This window comes from Eucalyptus grandis, chromosome 6 (assembly GCF_016545825.1).
Source record: "Eucalyptus grandis isolate ANBG69807.140 chromosome 6, ASM1654582v1, whole genome shotgun sequence".
Lineage (NCBI taxonomy): Eukaryota > Viridiplantae > Streptophyta > Magnoliopsida > Myrtales > Myrtaceae > Eucalyptus > Eucalyptus grandis.
Window position 1 is genome coordinate 22,589,712 of NC_052617.1, and position 15,253 is coordinate 22,604,964.

Sequence of the window (15,253 nt, forward strand, 5' to 3'; positions counted from 1 at the left end):
TTTTTTTTTTTTTTTTGGTCAATATACATATATGAAGTTTACAGGGCTAATAATTCTACATCTGTAAAGATCAATTACCAGAAACTAGCATGTATTTACAGGGCTGCTGTGCTAAGGTTTGCTAACAAGCCACACAAATAAATTATCTACAAGTGACAAAAGCCCTTTGAATAGAAGAGCACCGATATCTTTTGCCAGCCAACACATCCAAAGAAGGCCATCATCACTCAAAAATCCAACCACATACTATAATACTCACAAGTCATCGGGGAGATGACGCCCCCAGGTGCACAATTGGCTATTTGCGGGCACACACCGCAAGGTATTGAAGCCATTGCCCCAACTCTCGGTTCCTTCGTGGCATCGGGCGACCTCCTACACTTATAACACATCCTACCGGTCGGGACAGAAGCAAACTCCCCCAGTCCATTGCTCCTCATCTCAATCACGTCATTGTCCAAAATCAATGCCCTGACGATCTCACCAATCTCTTGACTAGAGCAGTCATTCTTCAGGACCCTCGACCTCCGGACGGCGTTCGCAACCATGTCCACTGTTGCAATCTTCATATTCCGGATGTGCTTCAGGCACTGGTCCTTAAGGAAGTCGATGAACTCAGTGTCGAGGGTCCCTTGGTCATACCACTTCCCGCCAGTGATCTCTGAGGAGGGCTCAAACTCGGAGGCAAGGAAGTGCTTTCGGCTCTTGGACCAGACAGTGACAACCTCCTTGATCAGGCCTTTGCTGCAGAGGGACTTGAGAGACTTGTCTACGACGTTGTTAGGGAGGCTAGTCTCCCGCTTCATGTCCCTCGACCAGATGCCCAAGTCTTGCTTGCTCTGGATCAGATTGTAGACGATCTTCTCTTGCTCGGTCATGGACAGAGCAGGAACTTTTGAGTCCGGACGCTTCCTTTTTCCCATTGCCGTCACTGAATAGAGAGAGAGCGCACACATAAAAGTTCATGACATTATCGAAATAGTGAAGTCTTAACCAGACAAGAACATAGCTTCCTCCAGTTCCAAAATAGATTAACATGCCAATAATAGATAATTTACAAAGCATATGTCAGTAACTGGGAAAAGAGTTTGCTTATAGCTTCGATCCAAAATGGAACAACCAAGGGGAAAAGTCAAAGAACATTAATCGCTAGCTCAAAAGCGCCATTGGATATTAATCACAAAAAAAAAATTGAAGCAAAGGCAATGAGATATAGGAAACCAAATAGAACGAACAACAACAGAAACATTATAAACCACAGATGCCGACGCATTGGCCACTGTTCAGAGACAAGGAAAAAGTGCAATTTTAGTCCTACACCCCGTAATATAAAAGCTAATCAGAAAAAGTGCAGACAGGAGTTACTGTTCAACCAAGATCTTGGCAGGAAAACCCTTCATCAATCAAGTACAAAGTCATGAAATGTACAAATTAAACTGACCATGCGACATTGTCTTTGATCATTGATTCATAAGCGAAACGAACCGCAAAACATAGACAAAAGAACACATTGACAAAGCGTGGCTCAAGAAAAATGTGTTCCTTTTCTCTTCGTTTGTCTTTTTCTTAAAGTTTTTTCAATAAAATTTCAGATTTTCCTTTTCAATTTTTTTAATTTAATTTAAATAAATTTTGAAAAAATAATAAAAATGAACGTTTGAGGTTAAAAATGAACTTTTGTCTAAATGAAATAAACATAAACACATTGCCGGTGGAGCGCTTCCACCATTGTCACCCATCACCAAAAGGGTCGACAACCTTCACAACTTTGGGCAAAGGTGGTCAGCCCTTACTAGCCCAAGCAAACGCACCCAGATCTAGGCCACGTCAATACTCGCCCGAGCCTAGTGAGGCCATCCTTCGCCTAGGGTTGGCGTCACCCAAATCTAGGCGCCTTCGTCTAGGCACAGTGATAGGCGCAGTGGCAAAAGTGCCCCATCAATTAGCCTACATCCCTTTCTCTTCTTCTTTTTTTTTTTAGTTTTGTTTTTTAATAAATTTTCAGATTTTCTTTTTTATTTTTTAATCTAATTTAAATAAGATTTGATTAAAAAATAATAAAAATGACACATAGGAGAGAAAAATTAATTTTAAGATGCTAACTTACCCGACAAGGAATTTCACTACCTTAGGACCGTTATAGTTACGGCCGCCGTTCACCTAAAATCTTTGGCATAGAGTTAACCGATGCTTATTCCCCGGATACCGTCATTGCTTCTTCTCCGGAAAAGTTCACGACCCGTGGGCCTTCTACCTCCGCGCGGCATTGCTCCGGCAAGCTTTCCCCATTGCGGAAAATTCCCCACCGCTGCCTCCCGTAGGAGTCCGGGCCATGTCTCGGTCCCAGTGTGGCCGATCATCCTCTCGAACCAGCTACGATCATCGCCTTGGTAAGCTATTGCCTCTAACATTTTTCGTTAGTTAAATTGATAATGTTAGCAAAAGGACTTGATTGCATCAATTTTACAAGTTTTAAGACTTGATTTCATTTTTTGAATATTTTATGGCTCAACCGCACTTTCATAATAAGTTTGGGACTTTTACTTGCACTTATCCCTTTCTTTCTATTTGTCTTTTCATTTAGAAAAAATGTTTATTTCACATTTAAGTTGCTTAGTAAAGGCAAATGATTAATAAATTAATTACCAATTAACTTGGCTAAAAATTGCACGATTCGCTCCTCCAAATTAATATTCTCAAAATATAGATAGATAAATATAAATAAAACTCGAAAATTAAATAAATAAATATTAAATATTTTATTAAAATTATTTAAGTAATTATCTACGTCATATTGCTATGCATGTTTAATTTGGTCTTCCAAATTAATTTCGAATAATAGTGGTCTTCCAAATTAATTTCGAATAATAGTGGTCTTCCAAATTAATTTCGAATAATAGATCTCTATGTAAACGATGCTTAAGAAGTATTTCTATAATTTTGAAAATGTTAACTAACATCATGCCATAATGGGATAAATATAGGTTTTTACAGATATTAAATTACAAAAGAACATTAAGAGAAAAGTGTTTAGAAAGAAACTCTAGAAGAGAATGTGCTTTAATTTCTCGAATATTGGGTGATATAAATGAGGGCAACATCTTTAGACTTCATTCAGTCGTCTGAATTCATATTAAAATATGATAGGATAAAGGGAATATGAAGTCCTCTATATATTCTTGGATTGTAAAAATATCCCATCATATGTTTGGTACAATTTAGGATAGGATTTGAAATCATTGAAGAAAAATCGTTAAAATTTTTTGAAAATATACAACCTAAAATAAAATTGAAAATCTTTAAAAATCTTTGAAAATCCCATCTTCCACTAACGCCTTACTCAAACCCTTCCAACCCCGTATCTAGGAAGTCGACCTCAGAGCATAATGACTCAACCAACACGAGTTCGCATAAATCTAGGATAGCCTAATGAATGACAGGATGCACTTCTTGTGGGTCATTCAATCGGACTCCATCGCCAAAGAAGGCGGGTGAACAACCGGCTCGTAAGTCACATGTGAAAGGGCAAGCTCGACATTAAGGACATATGCAATTGGGTGGAAAGGATGATCTATGCAAATATAGCACGACATCATCTTTGGACCCCCTTTCACCTTACTCGTCGAAACACAATTGCCGGCCAGAAGTGATGACCAGCGTGGTCAAAGTCAATAATGATAATGCTGAGGTCAGAAGTGACAGACAACTATTTTGGTGGTGTCCTTGGACTTTTTCAAAAGCTGGTCTCAGAATCACCACTTCCGCAATTAGAATAAGCAAGGACGGAGCTAGCAAGTGACAATTGGCCAAGGGGGCCTTAGGCCACCTCGAAAGGCATGAGCCGCATGTAGGGAGACCCACACATATGGTTGCAGCTATAGTCAAAACTGAACCTAGACTAATTGCGTAATGTTGACCGCACCACTAGGAGTAGAAGCCCGAAGCCGTATAAAGGCAATTCATCTAAGGCAAGTCCTTTAAATGCCAGTGAAGCAATCTCTAATGCGTCACTCTATCACTCTATTAAAAAGATAATAAGAATTGTTAAGTCATATTTTAAATTTTATATTCGACATGGGTTTACCCCACCCCCTAAGCCAAATTTCTTATTTGGCATTTTATCTGGATGTATTTAGGTTTATCTATTTTAGATAATTTGTTATCCTATCTTGACTCAAATTCAAACTCCTAAATGCAAGCTTATATATAGAGTTTTATTCTTTTAAATTATGTTCAATCGTATTTACTACTATCTACTCTATTAAATGTAAGACTATTAAATATCTTAAATACAAATATACATTTTCAAGTAGTTTAAGAATTATTTTGTTTCCTAGGATCATTTCTTGGTACTTCGAGTCTTGAGAATCTTGGCAATGTAACATTGTCCCCCACCCAATTGAGTGACACTCTCAACGGTCTCAAACCAAAGTCTTTCACTTTCCCAATCACATCCTTCTCTTCGAATGTCAGTTTTCTCAAACATCAACAATTCTTCATTTTCCAATGCCACTCAATCTTTCCTTTCTCGACTTGACGAGTTCATGGCACTTTTTTTTTTTTTGGTCAATCCTACTCAATTCTTACTATACACTCACTCTCAGACTTTTGCAATGCCTCTTACAGGGCGTGGGAGTCAAAACTGTTAGGGAAATCCCTTATGATGTTTTGAAGATGACAAAATAAATCAAAGGCTACTAACATGTTTAATGGTTAAGTAATAGACCATGCAGATGATAGAACATGTAAAGGATATTGTTAAAGTGTGAAGACAACCAGAAAACTGAACGTAACACATGTCCAAAGTATATTCTGAAGATTTCCAGACTTCTGTGTCAAAGTCTGAAGACTGTCAGACTTTAGTATCAAAGTCTGTTCTACATCAGAAGTCTGCTCATTTTGACAAATTCTAGATTGAACGTGAATGATGAACCAGAAGACGACTCTATCTTTGGCCGAACTGAGAAGACAGACTCTATGTTGGCCGAACTTATTCATACGGTGTTCAGACCTTAAAGCTAAATCTGTTCGAAGCGCAATATGTTCGACTCGGATTGCAAAGTCTATCGCACTCGCACTCAGATTGTAAAGTCTATGGCTCTCGACTTTACATCCGCACTCAACGAACGTAACTCAAGCCCAATCATATAACGGCTAGTGATCTAGTTTGAATTCCACATCAAGATTGATTTGATTGACGATTGGATCTTGAAGACAAGAACTTTCTATACGAAGAAACTTTACTTATGGAAACCAAGATTCCGTTTGTATGGGCGATCGGAATCAATTTGGGATTTTACCTTTGTCACTCAACGGCTACCAAATCTTCTAGATACGAGCTGTCCAATGGGTATATTGGAAGACGATCCTCAAGATACTGTCCAACGGGTAGTTTGGAAGTGGAGGAGTATTTAAGGAGATGAAGGACCGATGAGCAAGTAAGAGATAGAGCGTAGAATTCATAATTCCAAAGTCTGAGCGACCTTCGATTATACACTTGTCTTTGGAGAGCTTAAACGTTTGTGATTGTGAGAAAAATACCAAAAGAGTGACATAGTGAGATAGTGTGATCTACTAAGTGTTTGCACTCGAAGTTGTAATCTCTTATTGATTGCATAGTGGAATCCAGCCAAGAAGGTTGTTAGCGTGGGAAAGTGGACGTAGGCTTGGATTAAGCCGAACCACTATAAATATTGTGTTCTTATTCTCTTCCTTAACTCCTTTGTTTGAAGTTTATTTTATTCCGCATATATTTGCCAAGATTTATTTTAAACACATATTCACCCCCTCTAGATGTTCATACTAGCACTCTCAATTGGTATCAGAGCCTGTATACTCACTTTGTTTGAAATGTTTTACTTCAGAGTTAAAGATCCATGGCTAGTATCTTGGCACCAGGACTTATGGAGGGACAAAGCAACACAAGGCCACCATATTTTGATAGAAAGGAATACGACGTGTGGAAGAACAAAATGAAAGCATTCCTAAGATCCAGAGATCCCTTGCAATGGGATGTTGTGGAAAGAGGAATCAACCCCATTGCTGCATCTATATCAAATAAGAATGGCAAAGACAAAGAAACCAAACTCCCCGCTCCTATGTCTCGAACGGAGATGTCCAAAAGAGAGCTCTTGATGCGAAAGCAATTTATTCTTTATATTGCGCTTTGTCTCCTGCTAAATATAACATAATATCTTCATGTGAAACAGCAAAAGAAGTTTGGGATAAACTTCATGTTACATATGAAGGGACCGATCGTGTAAAAGAGACAAAAGTAAACTTCCTGCTCGGCAAGTACGAATCCTTCAAGATGAAGCAAGGAGAGTCGATTGGAGATATGTTCGATCGTTTTACAGAAATTGTAAACGGTTTGACACATCAAGGTTAGCCTATTTCTTCTCCAACGAAGGTCAACAAACTCCTGCGAGGTCTCTCAAAAGATTGGAACCATGTCAAGACCTCAATCCGGGAGACTCAAAGGATTATGCCACTCTCCGTTGATAAATTGATTGGCACTCTTCAATCCTACGAAGTGGAACAACTCAACGATGAAGATCCCGAAGGTAAGAAGTCCATCGCTTTAATATCTAATGCTGTTTTTGATGAAACAGACTCAGAAAATGACTTGGACGACGAAGAACTTGCTTTTATGATCAAGAAATTAAAAAAGTCGAGTAGAAAAGGAAGCAAATTCAATGGAAGAAGACAATACCAGCAGAATGGACAGAAAAGAATAATGAAAGAAGATGATGAGCAAGAAAATATATGTTTGACAGCACATTCAAAATTTGAGTCTAACTCATTACGTACTCGGAATCAAAGTCGATTCGAACTGCACTCGAATCCGATGAGGAAATCAAGGTAAGTCATTCAGCAATTCCTTTCAAAGTTTCAAAATATATAAATGAGCTTTGTTCAAATCTCAAATCTTCTCTTAAAAGAATCTTCGAACTTAAAAGGAAAATTTTCGGCTTAGGCAACAGGATATTTCTCAAAAGAAAAGTTTGAAATTTTGCAAAAAGATTTTCTACAAACAAAAGAAAGTCGAGATTTACTTGTCAAAGAAAATAATTCTTTAAAGAAAGAATTTTCAAATATTTCGACAAAATTTTCAAATGGTTCAAAAACATTAGAGCATATTCTTTCTATACAAGTACCTTACTATAATAAGTCGGGACTTGGTTTCAATAAGGAAAGATATTTTCTAATTGATTTTCCTAAAGTCAATGAGAGACTTAAACAAAGACCTTCAAAGGCATTTTACAAAAATCATTTTCAAAAAGTGTTTATAAAACCTGTTGGTCGAAATGCCCTCAAATGTTCAAATTGTGGAGATTCAAAACACTTTGTAAAAGATTGTCCTAAAGTCTGGAGACCTATTAAGAAAAATTTGGTAAAAATAACATATTCTACTAACTCTCATGGACCCAAGAAAAATGGGTACCAAAGAAAAGATGAGTTGTTTTTTGGGGATATAAAGAAGAAAGAAGAAAGAGGATTTGGTAAGGAATTTTTATTCTCAATTTGATTTAGGCAATAATTCTGATATTTGATATATCCTTGGTTGATTGAGATTTTATAATGATCATATTCCTTGATTTGTTTTATTAAAGAAAGAATCGCATGATTTGTTTTTGTGATTTGAGATTTAATTTGATATGTGTGATCATTTTTGATATCATGCTTAAAGACAAATTAATTTATTTGGTTTGATTTTATACTCTCAGATTTAATCATATTTTGCTAAGTGAAAATATGTTTTTACGTGATGATGCAAAATATTCTTAGATATTCAAGAATTTTATTCTCTATGTTTTTATCGTACCATGACTAAGTGAGAATTTATTTTTCAAAATATCATTGTGCATAATATTCTTTCTTTGAATACTTTGTTACGATGAATTAAGAAAGAATATTTGATTATGGAGATTTTCTATTTTACTCTAACATCAAGGAAGGATCCAAATTGATGGATACCAAAAATGGAAATGAGTTGATTGCAGGAAATTCAATAAGGCAAGAATGATTGCGAATCTATGCAAATTTTGGTGCAATCAGAAAAATATCTCCTACAAAGATTGGTAATATTTTTTTTAATCAATGGTATATTTGAAACATATACCATGGGTAAGAGAACATTTTTCATCCTACTTTGCAAATCTCTACGTGCATTTTGGATGATTGTTTATTATATTGCAAATATCTTTTGTCATAAATATAAGGTATTGCAATTTTGGCACGTGACAGAAATATCTATTTTCCTTTTGCAAAATGCATATCTGAAATTTATGCTCAAGGAAATATCTTTGATCTCGAAAGATATTACTGCATATTCATGGATATTCTTGCTATATTCTTAGAAGATATATTATATCTAGCAAGTTTGATCCGCAAATCAAAGGAAGATATTACGTGACATTTTTGCAAAGATTATTATCTGTTATATAAGAATTTGCAGGTCACAAAAGAATCTTCCATATGGATTTTGGAAAACTCAATCAGAAAATTATGGAGATTCTATACTATCTTTTGGAAGTTCAAAAATTCTATTCCTTGTGCAAAGTTTTTGCAAATTGTTGAAGAAATCCCTTATGTGTCGTACGGAAGTTTGTTAAGTTGATGCAGATTGAATTCGAGATGAGCTTGATTGAAGAAAATAATTTTTTGCCTCGAATTTCAAAATGCAAGTGATCGTTGCGGATGTTCACAAGCAACAATTGTTTCTATTCGCAAATGTTGTCATGATCACAGGGGGAGAAAGCAAATCCAAAAGAAAAGGAAAAGAATCGTGATCATCTCAAAAAAGGCAACAAATTGAGGGGAAGCATTGATCAATTATGGAAAATTCTTTTTGGATTGATTGTGATCTTATTATGGATGGAAGGAAAGGTAAATGTGTCAGAATTTATTCTAAAAAATCCGGTTAGTGCATCTTTTATTACCTTTTGTCATTAACAAATCTCTTATTGATATTATCATTTTATCATGACGAAAAGGATAAATGAATTTTATGATGCATCCGTGATTTTTATTGAATGTTTGCTGATATATATATGATCGAAGTGAGCTATATTGCATATCTTCAATATTCGATTTACTTTATAAAAGCTTATTTTTGGAAATTATGCAAGACATATTTGTTATCATTCTCTATGTGATACTTTTTCCATCATAATCGCTTTTTGATTATGACAAAAAGGGGGAGAAGATATGAATATGCATATGTGAAGATTGGTTGATATTATTTATTGCATAATATTGAGCTGCGATTATTTTTCTATATATTGTTATGCTCAATTTATTTGCTATCTTCTGATATCCTTTGATTTAAATTAATATTTTTAAAAGCATGTTTACAAATCTGCATATTCAGAGATTGTTTTGTCATCATCAAAAATGGGGAGATTATTAGGGAAATCCCTTATGATGTTTTGAAGATGACAAAATAAATCAAAGGCTACTAACATGTTTAATGGTTAAGTAATAGACCATGCAGATGATAGAACATGTAAAGGATATTGTTAAAGTGTGAAGACAACCAGAAAACTGAACGTAACACATGTCCAAAGTATATTCTGAAGATTTCCAGACTTCTGTGTCAAAGTCTGAAGACTGCCAGACTTTAATGTCAAAGTCTGTTCTACATCGTGTCTGCTCATTCCGACAAATTCCCGCATCGAACGTGAATGATGAACCGGAAGACGGACTCTATGCTAAAGCCGAACTAGAAGACAGACTCTATGTTGGAGCTGAACTTATTCGGACGATGTTCGAGACCTTAAAGCTAAATCTGTTCGAAGCGAATATGTTCAGACTTAGATTGCAAAGTCTATTGCACTCGACTCGGATTGTAAAGTCTATGGCTCTCAGACTTTACATCCAGACTCAACAGAACGTAACTCAAGCCCAATCATATAACGGCTAGTGATCTAGTTTGAATTCCACATCAAGATTGATTTGATTGACGATTGGATCTTGAAGACAAGAACTTTCTATACGAATAAGCTTTACTTATGGAAACCAAGATTCCGTTTGTATGGGCGATCGGAATCAATTTGGGATTTTACCTTTGTCACTCAACGGCTACCAAATCTTCTAGATACAGAGCTGTCCAATGGGTATATTGGAAGACGATCCTCAAGATACTGTCCAACGGGTAGTTTGGAAGTGGAGGAATATTTAAGGAGATGAAGGACCGATGAGCAAGTAAGAGATAGAGCGTAGAATTTATAATTCCAAAGTCTGAGCGACCTTCGATTATACACTTGTCTTTGGAGAGCTTAAACGTTTGTGATCGTGAGAGAAATACCAAAAGAGTGACATAGTGAGATAGTGTGATCTACTAAGTGTTTGCACTCGAAGTTGTAATCTCTTGTTGATTGCATAGTGGAATCCAAACAAGAAGGTCAAGCGTGGGAAAGTGGACGTAGGCTTGGATTAAGCCGAACCACTATAAATCTTGTGTTCTTATTCTCTTCCTTAACTCCTTTGTTTGAAGTTTATTTTATTTCGCATATATTTGCCAAGATTTATTTTAAACACATATTCACCCCCTCTAGGTGTTCATACTAGCACTCTCAGAAACCCGAGTCGAAACCCACTCTTGAAAAAAGCACATGGATCGGCCACCCTTCCAACATGGAAATGGGAGGTGAGGGGTTCAAATCCTCATCTTCTCAGGAGGGATGGGGTGGGGACGCGTAAGTTTCATGACACTTGAATCCCAACTCATTCCACCAGCAACTCCTTTGGTACAGCCATTTCCATGTTGCTTAGCAAGCTTTCCACTTTTGAAAAAAGCACATGGATCGGCATCTCACTTTGAGTTGGCTTAGGTAGTCCAAACTCCACCTTTGACTCCTCCAAAAGTTGTGGTTTTGACTTGTCCATAGGCTCCTCAACTTTTGGCTTTCATCCACAAGTCTTAACATAAAAATACTCTAGCTCCATCAACCCAAAGATCAAAGGTGCCAACGATAGGCATTTTGGGTTAGTAATAACAATTGACTTGGTTTTCATGTCGATCATGGCATTAGCACTATCAAAGAATTTCAAACTCAAAATAAGATCATATTCATCAAGGAGAACTATCTCGATGGAGAAATTGTCCCTCCAATCACCAATGTATAGTTCCACGTTATAAGCAATGCGAACGGCTAGTACATCATCCAAGTTGACTATCTTGAACCGATATCCGATCGGTTCCACCTAAAGTCCCGAACTCTTTGCCACTTCACTTGACATTCAATGCACTCATGTCAACCAAGGCATAGAGTTTTGTATTACTAATATTAACTTCCCCAAATGGCAAACTTGACCTAGAAGGCTTCTTAGGTGGAGCTTGAATCTTTATAGAGTGAAAAATTTTACGGTTCCAAGCCACACTTCTCTTTTCTCTTGCTTTGCTTTTTCGTCTTCCACTATGGCGAACAATGTCCTAAGTTTGTTCCTGTTTGGACAATCTTGGGTTCAATGGGACTGTCATGAGAGAGGTAGGGGGACGATGGTGACTTCTTTTCCCTCTCTTTAAGGAAGTCACCTTGGGGTCATTTTCAATTTTGGTTGGGTTGTTTGAAAGTCCCTCCTCCCCGTGATCTTTCTTGTCATTCTCTTCAACCATGATTGATTTCACCTTCTTCATCTTCATCACGGTGACAATCCGTTCTCCACCAATTTCCTTTGGACTTGAAAGACTTGGGTTTGGTGAAGTTGGCAAGAGACCCGACTATAGTATATGCCTTTGAGATGCTTCAAACTTCCTATTGTTTGGGCTTGAGTTGGGCCCAAGGCTTGAAGCCATCCACAAATGCCATGAGAGCTTCCTCCTCCCCTAACTTGGGATTTGGAGTTTGAACTCAGTAAACTCCTTCACATACTCCCACACCATGCCTTTTTGTTCAAGGGATAAGTTTGCTGCGAAACTCTTGTTGGGCGAACTCGGGAAAGAGGTAATCCCATAATTCTTTGACAAAATCATCCCACATGTTGGTGGAATTGACACCTCACTTGGTCTCATCACACCTATACTCCTCCAAGAGTCATCAGTAGTTATCAAATCTATTGCCATCTAACATAAGGCTATTGGATGAAATGACAAAGATGTTGAGAAAAAGATGGCTTCGCCTAAATGAATTCCACCGAGCATGGCATTATCGGTCAAGGAACATAGAAACCTTTCTTACCTAGGCTATTTCATCTTGAATGCCAATAGCATCAAAGTATTATTCCCTTCTCCAAATGAAATTGTCCACCTCTTTAGCTAACCAATTGCCTTTGAACTCCATGAGCTTCAGTACATTCACCTTGTGAGTCACTTGAATAGCTATGACACATTTCAATATATTAGTCTTGCACAAGACTAGTTTGGCCTTGAGCTCTTGGAACTCTAACTTCAAAACTTTGACCTTGGTTTTGTGGGAGTTGTTCTCTTTAAGCTCTAGGAATTCCATCTTCAAAGCCTCGATTATGATCTCGAGGGATTTGTCCTTCAAGTGTAAGAGGGCCATGGATTGATTCACAATGGTCGTCAATTGAAAGCAAGGCGTCTCCTTGACCTCATCCATTCGCCCTTTGACCTTATCAAGTCCATCCACAAACTCCACCATGGCAACCTTCATTCTAGCGAACCTTTCCTCAAGAGTCAAAATGACATCTGTTGAGATGGTCTTGGCTCTATAGCAGGTCTCCTTCTCTTGGGTGACCTTCTCTTAGGGAGCCTCGCCAACAATGGCAACAGAGACGTCCTCTTGGTTCAATATTCTTTTGACCACTTGGTTTTTTCCTTGATATCTTTGGACAAACTCTATTCTACTCGTGATATCTTTGGACAAACTCTATTCTACTCGTGCTCTAATACCATTTGTCATGGGCCGATGCTTACGATCAAGACAATGCGGCAACTTTGGCTTCTTTTTATTCGTTGGGTTGCCTAAGTTTAAGCTTTTTCTCAATGATCAATCACTGAGTCACTAACTCACTCTGATCATAGAGAGAGAACATGTTTAGATAGAGAGGAGAGAATGTACATTATTGCTCAAAATGTTGGGTAAGACAAATAAAGGGAAAAGCACCCATTTATGTGTGTGGCAAAATCTACCCTTCTTAACAACCTTCTACCCCATCAAATATAAAATTACCATCTACCTCATTAAATATCTTAAATATAAATATACATTTTAAGAAGTAGTTCAAAACTTATTCCGTTACCTAGAATCATTTCTTGATACTTGGACTTGAGAACCTCAGCACCATGACGCATACATATGATTCAGACATTCGAGAAGAAAGGTGTCGAAGATGAACTCGCGTCTATCTTCTCCCTAGAAGATGAGCCAACCTCAAAAGACACGGGTGCCGTCCAAGCACTACCACAGACCAGTGATGATCCTGATAGGGGTATATTTTTCATCTCTCCAGAAGTCCCAATCCCGAAAAATCCAAAGTATACAGTTAGCCCCCCATGTTCCAGTACAAAGTTTCCGGTCCAAATATGACAGACCAATCTCTGGAGTCGCGTTTTTATCTTTGATCAGAAGATTCTTCCAGAACCATTCCGGGAACCATTCACCAAATATTTCAGCGATATCAAGAAAAGTCCTTACTACTTGCCTAATGGGCAACCATTAAAATTCAGTGTTTCTTCCAGTGCTCCTTCACTAGCAAAAACCTCGGTTCTCCATCACCTGATCGGGACACTGTTATACATACTATTGTCCCGTGGAATTCGTTTCGAAGGACAATGGAAACCATGGCATTCGAAGACGTTATCTCATCCAGCAACACAAACTGGGCCCAACTGCTCAAATTCTAATGGATGCTTGTGTCGATTCCCAAACTGAATTTCTCTAGGAACGTCCTAATCATGGTGGAAAAGCTCTGAATTCTTAATTGGTTTTCCTTTCAAGATGAATGAAGTCATCAATCCCACGAAAGCGAGTCGTAGGGAGATAAAATCCATACCATGCACACGTTCCTTAGAAAGAGTGTGATGAATTAGTCCGGTAACGGTTAATTGAACCATCAGATTCCCAGTGGACATGTGAAGCTTTCTACATCAAGGAAAGAGCTGAGACTAGAGGAAAGATGAGGCTTGTCAATAATTATTAGCCGCTCAAATCATTTTCTACAAGTCGACAAGTTTCTTCAGCCAATTGAAAGGCGTTCTTAAGTCTTTCCCACGCAAAGGTGTACTACAAATTGGACCTAAGGTAGGATTTTGTCAACTTGAAATTCATCCAGAGAAAAGATTTAAACCAGGCTTCTGTACCCCAAATCAACATTTTTTATGGACTATTCTCCATTTTAGTTTCAAAACTGCCTGTCACTATTTCACAAAGGCATGCACAAAAATTTCTCAACCCATCATGACCAATGCTTTTATTTAAATTGATGATATCCTACTATTCGGCCCTCATGAAGAATCTCACTGCATATTACTGGAAACAGTATGCATAATCTCATGCTATAGTATGACATCATGTTTAAAAAAGTACTTGCTCAAAATGAATTTGTATGTCCTGGGTATGCACTAGAAAAATGGATCATACCGCCCAGGTGAGCACATTGCTAAGGAATTATAACAATTCCTTAATGAGAACCTTGCTTATAATTAAATGCAGCAACTCCTTCATATTGTCAATCACCTAAGGGGTTTTGCTTATGCATCCATTACAGAAGCATCCGAAGAACAATTTGCCTCCATGGCCAAGGGACCAAACTAGGACCGCACAACAACTGAAGGAGAAGGGGATTGCGGATTCACCTCCAAGGGCATTTCTTGCAGACATATGCTAGTGATAAGAACCGAGATGCTATTCTCCTTAAGAAGTTAGTGGGAAGGGACAGCATTTACGGTCATAAGAGTGGAAGATTTTCGCTGGCAAGAACCGCATATGGGGACAAAAGGAAATTCCTAGAACCCTTTCGTGTGATGTTGATAGCACATCCATTTCTGAAGTCTCAATCGCAGTAACGAGCAGAGACTCATTTATTAGGTCGAGCTTTGACAAGACCCAGGCTAGCTTTCTTATCCCAAGCAAGGGAATCCAGTTTGCGCTTATCCTCGCTGGTCCCCAAAGGAAAAATCAGAGGTGCTTTTAATTTGAAGTTCAGTCTCCATTTCTCCCTGATTTTCCTCACTAACCAAACTTCGATTGCATAAAGTAAGAAAAAGAGAAAAATCGTACGTGGTAACAACCAAGAATCGTTTTAATTCTGTTGCGAGGAGATCAACTATGGTGACCTGCCGCCTCTT

General features: G+C 37.8%; 1 protein-coding gene across 1 annotated transcript; it reads right to left on the minus strand.

The window, feature by feature from the left end:
- Positions 1-37: 37 nt before the first annotated feature.
- LOC104448923 (DNA-directed RNA polymerase III subunit RPC6) lies at positions 38-1,511 on the minus strand. The gene has a single exon (XM_039315054.1). It carries the CDS (start codon positions 954-956, stop codon positions 228-230), a length of 729 nt encoding a protein of 242 aa, XP_039170988.1. The 5' UTR covers positions 957-1,511; the 3' UTR covers positions 38-227.
- Between the last annotated feature and the right edge of the window lie 13,742 nt (positions 1,512-15,253).